At 55.3% G+C, this 15,061-nt stretch overlaps 1 protein-coding gene across 4 annotated transcripts in view; it reads left to right on the top strand.

The window, feature by feature from the left end:
• Positions 1-14,856, top strand: part of SNAP47 (synaptosome associated protein 47) — a 50,958-nt gene extending 36,102 nt beyond the window's left edge. For 2 of the 4 annotated variants that reach the window (XM_042931787.1, XM_042931794.1), the window contains exons 4-5: positions 3,606-3,730; positions 14,686-14,856. In XM_042931787.1, the coding sequence (XP_042787721.1) occupies positions 3,606-3,730; positions 14,686-14,832 (272 nt within the window). In that variant the 3' untranslated portion in view covers positions 14,833-14,856. Of the gene's footprint in view, positions 1-3,605; positions 3,731-6,967; positions 7,282-14,685 lie in introns of those variants that run through there. The other 2 variants (XM_042931803.1, XM_042931811.1) reach the window with 2 other exon arrangements.
• The last annotated feature ends 205 nt before the right edge of the window (positions 14,857-15,061 follow it).

The following is a 15,061-nucleotide window of genomic DNA, read 5'->3' as shown; positions in this document are numbered from 1 at the left end:
TGGGGGAAAGCAGCGGAAAAACTGCTGTGTTTGCCTAGCTTCCAGCTTGGGGACAAGCTGCAAGGAGGGTACAGAGTCCCCGTGTCTCAGACACTGATTCCCCTGACGAAACGATGCTCACACACTGTCGCTCTCCCAAGTCCGCGTTTTGTCCACATTCCCTCATGCCTGCTGTCCCCAACCGTGTGTGGTGTCCCATGGGATGTGTCTGTGTGGAGGTTGGCACGTTGTCTTATGTTGTCTCATGATCTTGGGCTGACAGGTTTCAGGAGGACTTCAGAGCAAGGCCCATGCATAGTGTTTTACAGAGTTTTGGGTACTTACTTTCATCTTTGCCAACTGGTCACCTTCTCTGACTGCCTATTTAAGAGGCCCTGGTCACCTGCTCACTCACCAAATGGAGATCTTACCCAGCGCCTGCCCTCAGTGCCCCCTGGTTGGCTGTCCTGCTTCCACACTGGGACATGTACTCCGGACCAGACCTTAATGACCGCATCTCCAGCACCCAGGATGGGCCCGGGTGTCTAGCAGTACACACATCTGTGTGACAGTAATGTCCCTGTGCAGGATCGCTGATTTAAGACTCTGGCTCCAGGTGGTAGAGTCCTGATCCCAGGGCGCAGGGACCACAGTGACCACAGACAGACCCTCACCCGTGTGGTCTCTAGGCCACGGGAACCATGCTACCACATATACCCTCCCTGTGTGGTCACTAGGACACAGGTACTCCCTGACCCCAGTGGACCCCCTGGAAGCTGTGTGGCTCTGACCCACTTGATCCCCTCCAAGGACCCATGGGTCCAAGCTGTGTGCTCTATAGTTTTGCACGTTTGCAGAGTACGGTGTTGTGGTTGTAGTTAGTGGAGACTGCTGTTTCCCTCGTTTCCACTCTCTGTCCTGTGCTTCCTGCGTAAGCAGGGGAGGGAGCATCCTCTGATGTTCTCTGGGCCCATCCCTCAGCCATCGTTGAGGTGTTGGGGTCCCAGGGACAAGGAGAATGACCTCTGGAGGCTCTGCTCTGCTCCCAGGTGCAGCTGCTGGGCCTTGCTCTGGGCACACAGTGAGGCTAGGTGTGCGTCCACAGCTGCCCCTCCCAGCCCAGTCGTTGTTCCTAGAAAGTGAAATCATCCGTACATTCCCTTGTACCTTGAACGATTTGTGCTGATTCTGTTTAACTGAGATAATTAATGACTTCAGAGACAGAAACTATTTTGTACTGAAATTGATTTTTCTTCGGAGATATTTCAGAGCGTTGAAGTCACTGAGTCAGTGACTCAGGTCTCAGTACAGAGCATGGGGGTGCTAAGCTCTGTGTGGATCCTGCTGACCCATAGCTCTTCATGAAAAATAGCCCTGACTTAGTATATTCCAGGAAGAAAAATTCTGTTTCGGCTTTCTGGTTAAGTAAAAACCCCTTTTGTTACACATTCAGAAGAGGTCAGCAAGCCCTCCAGAATACAGCTGCAGGTGTGTGAGCAGCAGTGGAGGCACACAGTGTTGGGCCCCGTGGGCTGCAGTCTTGGACACGCCGGCTGGAGAGGCCCAGCTGCAGAGTGCAGGGGCGGCACGGGACTGCCGGTGTGCAGGTGGAGTGATGCCGGGACAGGTGACGAGGGAAGGTGGTTGCTGCTGGCGTGGCCAAGGGGGGGGACACGTCGGTGTGATGTGGGACGGGAGCCCCGGGGGACCGGGGAGTGGACACCGAGGAAGAAATTTGCCATAGAACTGCACTCACTGTGTTCCACTGATAACTCTTGTGACATCACGTGTGTCAGCTGGCTTTCTTTTAGGCCAATAACAGCTGTAGACCAGGTTTTCTGTTTTGGCCTCCATTCTTCCAGCCGGGCTCTGATGCTGCTTTTCTGTGGCCCACTTCAGAAAAGTGCTTTTCGTTATGTAACATTGTAGGTGGTGACATCTTTGATCACGTTAAGGCCAAACAGCACTGAATTGCGGCCTATGGAAAGTTCCTTGCTAATTAAAAGCCCTGAGGAAGTTGGAGGAGGATGGGGCTTTGGAGATTTTAGAACACAGGTTGTGAAAGCAATTTCATTGGTTGCAGTCAGCATTTATTTTATTAAAAATGTTTATTTATTTTGAGAGAGAGAGAGAGAGAGAATCCCAGGTAGGCTCCACACTGTCAGCGCAGAGCCTGACATGGGGCTCAAACTCACAAACCACAAGATCATGACCTGAACTGAAATCAAGAGTTGGATGTTCAACCGACTGAGCCACCCAGGTGCCCCTGGCTTTTTTTTTTTTTTTTTTTTTAAAGAATGGAGTAGAAAACCTGATGTGTATGCATGGTTTTGTCTGGGAGGACATTTGGACCCCCTGGATGAGGGTGTGGTGTTCTCCATGGACCCACTACTCATGGGACACACACACAGTGTGCACACACCTGCACAGGGTCTCCTCCAGCAGAGGCCAGCCAAGACCCAGGGTCTTGCCTCCACGCAGCCCCCGCTCTGCCCACACATTCCTGAGTGCTCTCTGTGTGGCCTGGGCCCCTTTCCTCTGCGGGACCCTGAGAAACCTGTGTCTTATCCTCACCCAGCCTGCACTTGTCCTGGACGAGGCCGTGCTTCCTTTGCTCCTCAGGGAGGATGACTGTGTAAGAGTTATGTGGAGAAACTCAAGTAGCAGGGGAGTCTGTGTATGTGTGGAGCTCGCCCCAGACCAGCATCCTTCTCCTTCCTTTCCTGACTGTGCGTTCATCCGGCTGCTATGATGACTGCTCACCACCTCTGGGGTGGCCCTTCTGTGCCTCCTGTCCCACAGAAGCCAGAGATGCTGGCATCCAAACAGCTGACTCTCGTCCTGTGCACTTTCTGCTCTGCAGCTCCCTAACATAAACGTGGCTATGCCACGTACCTGGATGCTTTGCATGATGGAGAAGGGCAGACCACAGACCCTGACCGATGCCCCAGGGCCGCAGATGGAGGTTGGTTGCACCCCACAGGAGGGCCTGTCTGCCCTTCCGCTCCTCAGGAGTTCACCGGGCGCAGGTGTCGGGGGACGGGAGACACCCCTGAGCAGTGCCGGGCCACATGTAGCGCTCTGACTCACCCCCAGCTCGGCGCGGCTGCACACTCAGCTTTGCTTGGCCCAAGCTGCTGGCCATTTCCTGTGCTCTGGAGAACCACAGCGTTGTGTGGGGTAAGACTCGGTGCTGCAGTTTCCAGCAGGGGATTTCCTGGGCGTTTCACCAGGGGTCAGCACATGGTACATCTGATACTCCAAACGTATGGTCTTTTCCCCCAGACAAGGATAACGACCACTTGTGGATACAGGGCCTTTCTTCAGATGTTAGCCACAGAACCAGACCTTGACTCTCCAGTCAGAGCAAGGCTAAGGGAGCAGCGTGGACCTGGGGTGGGAGTGAGGCTCGGGCAGCCCCCACCCAGCCCAGCGTAGCAGAGCTCAGGGACAGGGCCCTGCCACACCCACCTCCCCAGCAGGCACAGAGGCTGTGGACCAGTGCGTGTGTGAGAGAGCCCTGACGGCCCTCGAGCCCTCAACATCAGTCCGTGTAAAGTTCTGAATGTTCTTGGGTCATTCGCACCTCCAGGAAGATGTCACGGCTGTTTGACTTTCCTTTCCAGCGTCTGGGCTGATGGACCGGGCCGTGCACCACGAGCCCTGCCCAGGCAGCCAGGACGGCCAGCCACTCCAGCTGCAGACGACCCAGCCGTTCATTTCCGAGGGGGACGCCCAGGAACTGAGACAGGTAATGTGCGCTCCCGGTGCCATGGCGCCTGCAGACATCTCCCTGCTGGTGTACATGGGCCACCGTGCATCTTGCTCTCTGCAGATGCAGAGAGCAGAGAAAGAGCGGTGCTTGTTCTGGGTCCTTGCACTTGGTGATGTGCAGACATGCCAGTGGGCCTGTACACACACGGTCTGCCTATGGCCGCTCCTGCCTGTTGTACATGTGCAGATATGTGCATACATGTGTACTGTGTTTGTGTGCACTGTGTGTGTGTGCTCTGCATGTGTCTGTATATGTGCATGTGCTTTGCGTGTGTCTGTGTGTGCCTGTACTGCGTGTGTGGTGTGTATGCATGTGTCTGTGTATGTCCGTGTGTGGGCTGTGTGTGCATATGCTGTGTGTGTGTCTGTGTATGTCCATGTGTGTGCTCTGTGTGAATGTGCTGTGTGTCTGTAGGTCCATGTGTGTCTGTGTGTGCATGTGCTGTGTGTGTGCTGTGTGTGTATGTGTATGTCCACATGTGTGTGCATGTGTCTATGTATGTCCATGTGTGGGCTGTATGTGTGCATGTGCTGTGCATACGTCTGTGTGCATGTGCTGTATCTGTGTATGTCCACGTGTGTGTGCATGTGCTATCCATGCATCTGTGTGTATGGTGTATGTGCATGTGTCTGTGTATAGGCTGTGTGTGCATGTGCTGTGCATACGTCTGTGTATGTGTGTGTGTGCATGTGCTGTGCATGTGTTTGTATGTCCATGTGTGTGCTCTGCGTGAGAGTGCTGTGTGTCTGTGTGTGCATGTGCTTTGTGTGTGTGTGTGTATGCATGTGTGTGTGTGCTATGCGTGTGTATGTGTGTGTGTGTTCTGTGTGTGCATGTGCTGTGCATGTGTCTGTGTGTATGCTGTGTGGGTGTCTGTGTATGTCTACGTGTGTTCTGTGTGTGCATGTGCTGTGTATGCGTCTGTGTGTGTGGTATGTGTGCATGTGTCTATGTATGTCTGTGTGTGGGCTGTGTGTATGCATGTACTCTGTGTATGTCTGTGTGCATGTGCTGTGCATGTGGTGTGTATGCATGTGCCGTGCCTATGTGTATATCTGTGTGTGCTATGTGTGCATGTGCTGTGCATGTGTATGTGTATGTCTGCATGTGTGTGCATGTGCTCTGCGTGTGTCTGTGTGTTCATGTGCTGTGTGTCTGTGTATGTCCATGTGTGTTCTGTATGTGCATGTACTGTGCATGCGTCTATGTGTGTGCTATGTGTACATGTGCTGTGTGTGTCCGTGTGTTTGCTGTGTGTGTGTATGTCTGTGTGTCCATGTATGTGTGCATGTACTCTGCATGTGTGTATGTCTGTGTGCATGTGCTGTGCATGTGTCTGTGTATGTCTGCATATGTGTGCATGCGCTGTGCCGTGTGTATATGTCCGTGTGTGTGCTGTGTGTGCATGTGCTGTGTGTGTGTATGTCTGTGTATGTGTGCATGTACTCTGTGTGTATCTGCGTATGTCTGGGTGCATGTGCTTTGCATGTGGTGTGTGTACATTTGCTGTACATGTGTCTGTGTATGTCTGCATGTGTGTGCATGTGCTGTGCACGTGTATATGTCTGTGTGTGTGTTGTGTGTTCATGTGCTGTGCATGTGTATGTGTACATCTGCTGTGCATGTATCTGTGTGTGTGCTGTGTGTGCATGTGCTGTGTGCATGTCTGTATGTCCGTGTGTGTATGTATGTGTGTGTGCAGGTGCCCCACAGGGGTGTATACAACTGAGCATGCTCACTCACCCACATTTCTCTCAAGGGCTTGACACTGGATTCTTGCCTCTTTTTGTCCAGAAGTAGAACTTTAAACAATATTAGACGGAAATATTTTAATTTGTCTTCCTATGCTATTGCTGGACAATAGTGATTTAACTTTTTCCTTTTTAAGTAATTTTGAAGCAAATGCCTAGACACCATGCATGTGCACATCGTAGACATGTCAGCACATGTCTGTAGAACGTAAGAACTGGTAGAAACCCCCACACCCTGCCACGCTCACCTGGGTTCACCAGACATCAGTCCTCGTGTTCAGGGAGGTGTGTGTGTGTTTGTGCCGCTCAGGACCCGCACGCGGCCCCACGCAGGACACTCAGCAAAGTGCCTGCGTGTGTACAGCTTCTCTCTGCCCTTCTCATTCGCTTCATGGTATATTTGTAGAGAAAACTTGGATTCCCTGGTTCATAGCTAGACACTTTGTCAGACTCAGGCTCTGCTTTGGAGAGGCTATTCCGTCAGTGGCACCTCACTCTTCCACCAGGGCACACAGGAAGACTGTTCGTCTTTTAAACCTGTTTTTAAAGAAGTCCTATTGATGCGTCTGCAGAGGCACGGTCTCCTTTAAGCTGGGCCATTTCCTCCTTGGAAAAAAGGCATTCATCTTTGCTGTGGGATATTTTAAATATGCATGAGCTGTCACTCTTTCCCCTGGTCTAACTTAGTCACTTTCAGTAATGACACATAGGAACGCTGCTTTCTAGCTGCAACCACAAATTCTGCAGGTTACTGACTGCTCCTTGTGACCCGCGTATTGACTGCAGAACATGGCTTCAGGCCTTGAGAAACCCTCATCCTATAACAGACAAGTCCCCGTTCTCCTGAGAGAGGATGAGAGCACACAGGCCTCAGGCTGGGGTGATCGGGGACCCTCTCCCACCCTCCTATGAAGGCATCCCACTGTGTTGTGTTGAGGCCGAGGCAGGAGCGTGACTTTTTGATAGGAAGTGTAGGGATTTCATCTGTTGGTTCTGGTGGCGTCCATGTGGTTTGAAAGGCCCCTTCCAATTTCAAACCAGCAGTCTGTTCCCTAGGTGGTAGAGGTCAGGATGTGAGTAGGATGGGCTCCCGTGCCCTCCTTCCCCATGAGACACTGCGTCCCTGGGGTTAGTCCTGACCGTTGTCCACAGGTGACCAAGCCGTGAGTCAGGACACCAGTTGCAGGGCGGGGAAGCAATGACCCCTGGGTGGTGGGGCTGGGGAGCACTGCAGGAGAGCAGGGCTCTGCACCAGCCAGCTGCCTCCCCCCCTGCAGGGAGGGCCCAGCTCCACAGGACCTCGTCCTCTAGAGGTGAAACACATGTTTCATATTTAGACAAGAATTCTTAGCTGTAGTTGAAGCTCAAGCGAAAGTAGGAATGAGGTAAATTTCTGGGGAAAACAGAAATGCAAGACCCACCCCCCCAGCCCCCTCCCGTTCAGCTGTGGTTTCTGTGGCAGATGCCGTTACAGTTGTTACGTGGAAAGCAGTTCGGATGCTGACAGAGACGACCGGCTGTGGTTTCCCCGGGGCCAGCGTGCTCAGCGCAGCGGGCCAGCTCTCACCACGGCGGCCACTGTCCACGGGGACTGGAAGAGGCACCGGATTCCCTGGACGGGTTTGGCAGAGCGCCGTGAACCATGTCTCGCGTCTGATGCGCTGGCCTTTCCTGCCTTGGGACTGCGGCCTGTTTGTCAGGACAGCAGTGTCCGCTGCCTGCTGGATGCAGTTCTCCTCTCGCTGGGAGTTTTCTCCATCATGTCTTAACCCCCACTGCCCTGTCTGCTCCTGATCTAGCTTTCCCCGCTGACCGTGGTACAGGGACCGCAGCCTGACGTGTAGCCACAGACGTGGCAAAGGAGGGTTCACCAGATGCTCCTGCCCTTCCTATAACGGGGTGCAGGGTGAGGACCTGGCCTGTGAGCTCACGGTCCCCATTCTGGGGGCGGGGGTGAGGACCCGGGCTGTGAGGTCACGGTCCCCGTACTGGTACTGCGGGGTGATGAGGACCCGGGCTATGAGGTCATAGTCCCCTTTCTGAGGGTGCAGGGGGAGGACCCAGGCTGTGAGCTCACGGTCCCCGTTCTGTGGGTGCAGGGTGAAGACCTGGGCTGTGAGGTCACGGTCCCCGTACTGGGAGTGTGGGGTGATGAGGACCCGGGCTGTGAGCACACGGTCCCCTTTCTGGGGGTACAGGGTGAGGACCCGGGCTGTGAGCTCATGGTCCCCATTCTGAGGGTGTGGGGTGAGGACCCAGGCTGTAAGGTCTCGGTCCCCATTCTGGGGGTGCGGGGTGAGGACCCGGGCTGTGAGGTCACGGTCCCCATACTGGGGGTGAGGGGTGAGAACCCAGGCTGTGAGGTCACGGTCCCCATACTGGGGGTGAGGGGTGAGGACCCGGGCTGTGAGGTCACAGTCCCCATACTGGGGATGCGGGGTGAGGACCCAGACTGTGAGGTCACGGCCCCTGTTCTAGGGGTGTGGGGTGAGGACCCGGGCTGTGAGGTCACGGTTCCCGTTCTCAAGGTGCAGGGTGAGGACCCGGGCTGTGAGGTCATGGTCCCCGTACTGGGGGTGCAGGGTGAGGACCTGGGCTGTGAGCTCATGGTCCCCTTTCTGGGGGCGTGGGGTGAGGACCCAGGCTGTGAGGTCTTGGTCCCCATTCTGGGGGTACAGGGTGAGGACTCGGGATATGAGATCCCGGTGAGATCATGGAGGGGCATTGGCGCAGGCAGGCAGGCACCTTGCTGGACTGGGCTCTTCTCGGGGACGGGAACTGCTGGTGTCCTTCTTGCTGGCCAGGAGGCTGGATTCAGTGCCCTGAGCTGTTTGGAGTGACTGCTGATGTTTGAGCAGTGGGTGCTGAACTCATTTCAGGTTTCTACCCTTCCCCCCTGCCCATTCTCTTACTGTCCTGTATCTTCCCCTGAACCTTCCAAGTCATTTTCATCACTTATGGGAAAAGCAGTGCTGCTTTGTGGGGTACGGGAAGTTACGATGCCACTCGTATTTATGGTTTTGATGCCAGTCCAGATACTACTGGTGAGTTAGGCCCCTCTTTTCAGTATCTGTTACTTTGTAAGTTATTAAAAATGCCCCGACATCATGTCCTGTGTCACTTGTGTGAAACCTAAGAAGAGCCTTGGAAACCTCTGACATCCCTGACTGTCGACATCTCAGTGAGAAGACAGGTGTCCTGGGATGGGCGCTGCACTGGGAACTAGGGTCCTAGCTCTGGCCCGCCTGCTGCGGCTTCATGCCCTCCCTCCTATGCTGCCCCCTGAAATCGCTGGCCATGGTGATCGGCCCCAGGGCATCGCCAGGACACAGCTGGGCTTTGAGGAGGGGCAGCTCCCTTGCAGTCTGGGTGGTTGGGAACACATTGTGCCCCTTCCACTGCCCCAGAGACGTGGATGGGGAGGCAGTGCCGCAGACAGATTCTAGAATGTGCCAGCCCCAACTAGAGCAGCTGCTGGGCTGCTTGGAGGGAGGAGTGCTAGAGACAGGAGCTCAGGGAGGGAGGAGCATGGTTGTGGGGGTGGGGGGAAAGGGGAGTAGCATGGGAGAGAGGAGCTTGAGGAAGGAGCTCAGGGGCAGGAGCAGAGGTGAGGGGGCGGAGCGCAGGACAGGGGACGGCAGGAGTGGGTAGGGTCAGGAGCAGGTATTGGGGAACAGGAGCAGGGGCTATAGAGCCTGGGTTGAGGGCAGGAGCAGGAGTGAGGGGGGCAGGAGCTGTCGGGGAGCAGGGTGGAGTGTGGAGTGGGGTGGGGTGGGGAGGACAGGAGGTGGGGGGAGCAGGGTGGAGCGTGGGGTGGGGTTGGGAGGGCAGGAGCAATTACGAGGGAGGGTAGGAGCTGGAGGGGCAGGGTGGAGCGGGGGCTGGGGTGGGGTGGGCAGGGCAGGAGCAGGGGGAGCCGGGCAGGAGTGTATGCTTTCCTCTTGCCTCAACTCCAAGGGAACCCCACACCTTAAAGTGCAGACATTTCAGGATGGCGCGCCTTGGCACTTTACCCCGTGTGTGCTGTTGTAGTGAACACTCATCATGTAAGTGTGCGGTTGTGTCCAAGTCCCGTACAGCGTCAGCTCCCGGCCGTGGCCCTCCTGTGCTGCTCCTTGAGGTCACCTGCTCTGGGAACCTCCTTCGGGTGCAGTCACCTGTGTGTCCATCCACGCTAGGCTTTCCTCGCTGCGCACCGAGCTTTCCAGCTGATGGTCTTGAAGCACCTGCACTTTCCTTTCTGCAGCCAAGTACACGGTGTGTGGATGGCCCACGTGTGTGCATTCACTGTGTCTGTATGTCTGGGCCCCACTGCCACTCCCAGGTCCCAGGGTCACTCCCCCTGTAGTATTTTCCACACACTCCTCCCCACGCTGGTGTGGGGAGCTGTGAGTCCTCCTGCCTCAGTCTCCTTCTCTAGGGTTGCTTTGGCCCTGAAGGGCTCGTTGCAATTCCAGACAGATTGGAGGAGGGATTGGAGATTCCTCCTCCTTCTGGGGAGGAAGAAAGGCTTCTGGAAATTTGACACAGATTGTGGTGAATGTGTAGGTCACTTTGGGACGCACCGCCATCTTGCAGCCCAGGAACACGGACACACTTCCCTAGTTAGGTCTTGAACATGTCTCTGTGTGGGATGCAGGTCTTAGGCCTTTACCTCTATTTTCTTGCATTCTGGGGTGAGTCCTACTTGGATCCCATGGTGACCTGATGGTGGGCTGGTGCCCAGAGCCCCCCCTAGTCCTGGGCAGCGTTCCGTGTGCCTGCCCTGCCTGGACCCTGAGTTGGACAGGCCGGTCGGCCCACTTTGAGGACTGAGGGATCCCTGAACGCAGCTGCCCGTGTCTCACTGTTGGGATAGGATCCTAGTGAGTCCACTTCTCCACCCGCTGCACAGGGAGGCGGTCTTGAGGAGGGGCCTCCCTAGAAGAGAACCCTGTGCTGCTGTCCACAGACAGCCCTCAGGGCCTCGAGGAACGCAGCAGAACGGACGAGGTGGGACATGGGGGTGGTCTATGAGTGCTGAATGTGACAGATCGTAGCCTAGAATGTTCTTTACAGCCTCCAGAGCTTTGGCTGTGCTGGAGGCCAGTGTTTTCCTCTTTACCTTCTCTATAGCATATTAATGGCCCCAACTGGAAGAACTATTTGGACTTGCAGACAGCTTGATTTATCCCAGCTCTGTTCTTAAATGGTTACTAATTTCTCACTGCAAGAAAATTCACAGTTTTTCAGTGAGTCAGCTTAATAACAAGATCAGGGCAGACAGTCTCACTAATACTAAACTCACTTTAGGTACTTAATATTGATGTAGTGGTACTCTGAATCCTGGGGTTTTATCATGAGGCAGAACAAGGCATTTTCTTCTTCAGACGGTGAGTTAGCACATTGCAGATGTTGTGCACACGTGAAGGTCCATCCTTCTGTGCTCTGTGTCCCTCCCCTGCCACAGTGACGTGGTCGGAGCCGGAGGCTGGACAACCAGGGCCCTGGAGGCTCACAGCGGAGCTGGGCCTCTGCCTCCTCCCTCTGATTCTCACACATTGACAGCTTGTGGTAAGGAGCTTACATTGAAACACACATGTTTATAAGTGGACCTTCCTTGCTGGATGAGCTGCTTTTCCATCATTTATTATAAACAGAATGAAAGTGTCATCTGTGCCACTATCTGTGCGGTCTGTGGTGTCGGGAGGTACAGGCCATCCTGGCATATGGCCAGTACAGAGAGAGCACAGTAACTTCTCTGCCCTGGGGACCACGTGGCGCCACCCGCTGCTGGCCCGAGCCATCCAGGCATCTCTCCTGGTTGTTGAAGCTGCCGAGTGGGCCCAGTGCCCTGCCAGAGGGGACCGAGCTTTCCCGGCAGTGCCTGTTTGTGTCTGTCTGTGCCTCGCCTGTGCTGTGTGCACCGTGTGTTTCTCTGTAGTTTACGAAAGTTGCTTCCTCCCAAAACTCAGTGTGCTTTTACTCAGGTCATTTCTGTGTAGGTTCACATGTGTCCAGGAAGATGGCTTGTCACTGGGGCAGGGACCTGAGGACGAGCCGTGGAGCCGGGTTGAGGCAGTGCCCAGGGATGGCTCCTCTGAACGGCCTGCTGATCCTTCAGAGACTGGCAGCATGAGACATTGCTGACGAGACGGCTTGTCATCCTGGGCCACAGCAGTAACAACTGTTCAGGTTTGGCCAGACTTGCTACTCCCCATTCTTTCCACCCTGTGTTCTGTGGAATGCACATGGTGCCGCTTAGTGTCTCCAGCCCCTTTCTTAAAGGGAAAGAACACCACACCAGCATGCGAGGCACACTCTTAGCCTGACAGTGTCCTCAGTAATTTTATTGGCAGACATGGTGGCTGTGAAGGGCACTCGTATTTCTGCAGTATCAGTTAATTTCAAGCACAGTTTTGGCGGGCCGGCCAGGGTCTCCTCACGGGCTGCACAGAAGGCGTCTCAGAGAGACATTTTCAGAGTCCAGCAAGTCAACAGGAACGTGCCGTGTTTGGACTGCACACTCAACAGAATGCTCCGCGTTTGCGGGCGAGTCAGCCGGTCCTGGATCCCGGCAAGAGGCATGCGCTGGGCCACAAAGGGGCGCGGCTCTGTTGGGAAAGCTGTCACGTGGTGGGGTGGTCTTGTGCTCCCTGGCACGATGGCCATGGGCCACATGTAGCCACTGAGCACTGGAAGTGTGGCTTATCCAGCTTGAGGTGTGCTGGGAGTACACCATTCGGCAATTGATGAAAGCATGTGTCTCGTTAGCATTGTTCGCGTTGACCTCACACTGAAGTGAGAATATCTTGGTTTGATGGGGTAAAATAGGGTGCACTGTTGACAGTCATAATACTTACCGTTTTTACTGTTGAAAATGTGCACATTAGAAAATTTCAAGTCCCAGCTGTGGCTCTCCATAGGCAGGACATCTGCCATAGCTGCTCAGGGCTACGAGAGCAGGCCTGGGTCCTAACCCCCTCGCATGGCTGTGTGAGTGCTATGACCTGGGTCATCACACCATGATCCCTGTGGGCTCATCACATCAGGGCTGCACTGACTGGCCCTGAGCTTAGGGTCTTGAGCAAGCTCCTGGGCCTGGTTTGAGACACAGCTAGTTTGAAGGCTCTTAGAGACCAGTTGGGGTACGTGGCAGGGGACCCACAGTCCTTACCCAGATCTGGGCTGACCGGGATGAGGTCGTGGGTGTGTGCTTCGGCCCCCAGAGTCACACGTCTGTGTGAGCGTGCGGGCACGGGGTGGAAGGAGGCCGGATGCTCAAGTGCCACAGCGTTACTAGCAGTGCTTGTCTGACAGCACCAGCTGGGTTTGGGTTCAGGACAACATACTTCCTTTTCTAGTTCTGTGTCCTGTGTGCTTGCCCAGTGAGATCTGGCCAGTAGCTGCCTTACTAAAAGCCCATGTCATCAGCACAGGTGCACCTGTGCCTGCTCACAGTGCAGATCCTGCTGGTCCTGGAAGATGCTTGGTGGGGTTGACAGGGACATAGATGGCTCAGCACAGGGTGTCCCCTCATGGGTGTGGAATTGGGTGCACATGGGTAGTACAGGCCGGCCCGCCGGGGACGTGGTGTGTGCATACCTCCTGGAGCGCCGCATTGGTGCACTCAAGGTGGAGGCCTGCTGGGAGGGGTGGTTGGTGGGAGAGGGACCTGCCTCACACGGTGCTGAGCGGTGACTGTTTATTGTGCTGTTTGGGCCTCAGCCATGTGAGGTCATAGGAACGCGATGGAAAAGACCTCCTGTATTAGGTCATCCAGCCCGTCCCTCAGAGCCGACTGACCCCACAGTATACTTTCCAGAGCTCCGTCCAGTTTTTCCAGTGACTCAGCGGCTCCCAGAGGGCGCGCAAGGCTGGTGTCTGAGCCTGCTACCTAGGGTCAGGATTTGTTGTTCTGTGCCTGGACGGGGCTCCCGGGGGTGATGCTGGGCTCGCAGAGAGGTAAGGGGCCCAGCCTGCCTCTGTCACAGCGACCTCCGCGCTCCTCACCGCCAGCCCCTCCACGAAGCGGGCTGTCGCGGTGCTCCTGCAGCTGAGCCTCCAGGACTTGGCGGGCGCGCCTCACATGGCGCTTTATAGTTTTGACAGCTTGCTCCCATTTGTGAGCTCATTCCGGCCTCACCGCTCCTGAGGAAGGAGCTGATCTGCTCATCCTCCCGGCCACCTCCCTGCCTCCATTCTCTTCCTCGTGTGGCAGCCAGCAGTGCAGGGTGGCTTCTTGAGACACCTCCCAAGACGTCACCTGGGGACTGGTGTGCTGTCCTGAGGTGTGGCCAGTCCTAGGCTGTGGTGTCACCTGGTGGTGCCAGTGGGGGTGATATCAGTGCGCGGTATGGCGCCCTGTGGGGTCCCCGCTGTATCCCCTGGGCCAGTCACTGCTGACACTCGTCCCTGCATGACCAAGGACTTAGAAGTCATCTGTGGGCCATGGACCCGCTGGGAGAGGGCAGACAGGCACCCTGTGCTCCTCAACGATTCACATTCTGCAGGCCCTTTGTCCTGACCCGACTTTCCCTGAAACTGGCATTAACATTTATTGCAGGTAGTTGGTCATTAAGATTTCTCTTAAAATCATTCCTTTTTGTTGTCAGCTTGAGGATATTAAAGTTTTAAAGCCAGGCTCAGCACGCACGTAGTTAAAGTACCTTTCACAATGCAAGTAGTCTCGGTAGAATTGCAGTAAAACGCCTGCTCTTACAGCGTGTGAGACTTTGGACGTGTGACTGAGCCACAGAAATGGGGCGAGGGGCCACCATCCAGCCTGTCAGCGTCCCTCCTCCCCTCTCAGCCCGCAGGATTGTGCTCCACGATCTCACCTCCCTTGGGTGCTTTGTATGTGAAATGTTTCAAACACAAAGGAGAAAGTGGTTGGCTTTTCTTTGTAAATCCTGTGTTTCCAGCTAGTCTGGGTTCGGTCCTTGGGTGCAGACAGGTACTGAAGACAGTGACTGTACAGACCCCAGGCTGCATTGTCAACTCCAGCCTGCTGCCCGCCCTGGGGGTCAATGCTGCTGAGTGGCCCAGCTGAGACCCAGACCCAGGACTGGAGGGCAAAGTGTTCATCACCCCTACTGACTCACAACATTTCCTAAGCACTATAAACGTGACGGGAAGATACACTGTTTTTGAGAGTTTGAAGAAAGGCATCCCCCTCTGCCACATGTGCCTCTCTTGCAGATCCTGAGGAAACTCAAAGGTCTTGCCCTGGACACCGAGGCAGAGCTGGAGAGGCAGGACGAGGCCCTGGATGACATCACCGCCGCCGTGGACCGGACCACCCTAACCATCGACAAGCACAATCGGAGGGCAAAGAAACTGACTTAGAGGGACAAGAAAGCATGACAGTCACTTCCCTGAGTGCTTTGTTCTCAACACCTGCACGCTTCCTTGACCAGAAAGCCCGGGAAGTTGGGTCCAGGACTAGGCGGTACCTGGAGGCCTTGCCCTGGGAGGTGCAGGCCTGCCTGGGCTGTAGGGGCCTGGCTCCCTGTGCACTGTGATGCTGACCATGGCCCCCAGGGGGGAGGAGAAGCTCCAGGAGGCCTGCACCCCC

Source organism: Panthera leo, chromosome A1 (genome assembly GCF_018350215.1).
Source record: "Panthera leo isolate Ple1 chromosome A1, P.leo_Ple1_pat1.1, whole genome shotgun sequence".
Taxonomy (NCBI): Eukaryota; Metazoa; Chordata; class Mammalia; order Carnivora; family Felidae; genus Panthera; species Panthera leo.
Note: the sequence above shows the minus strand (reverse complement) of the source record. Positions and strands in the feature narration are given on the sequence as shown.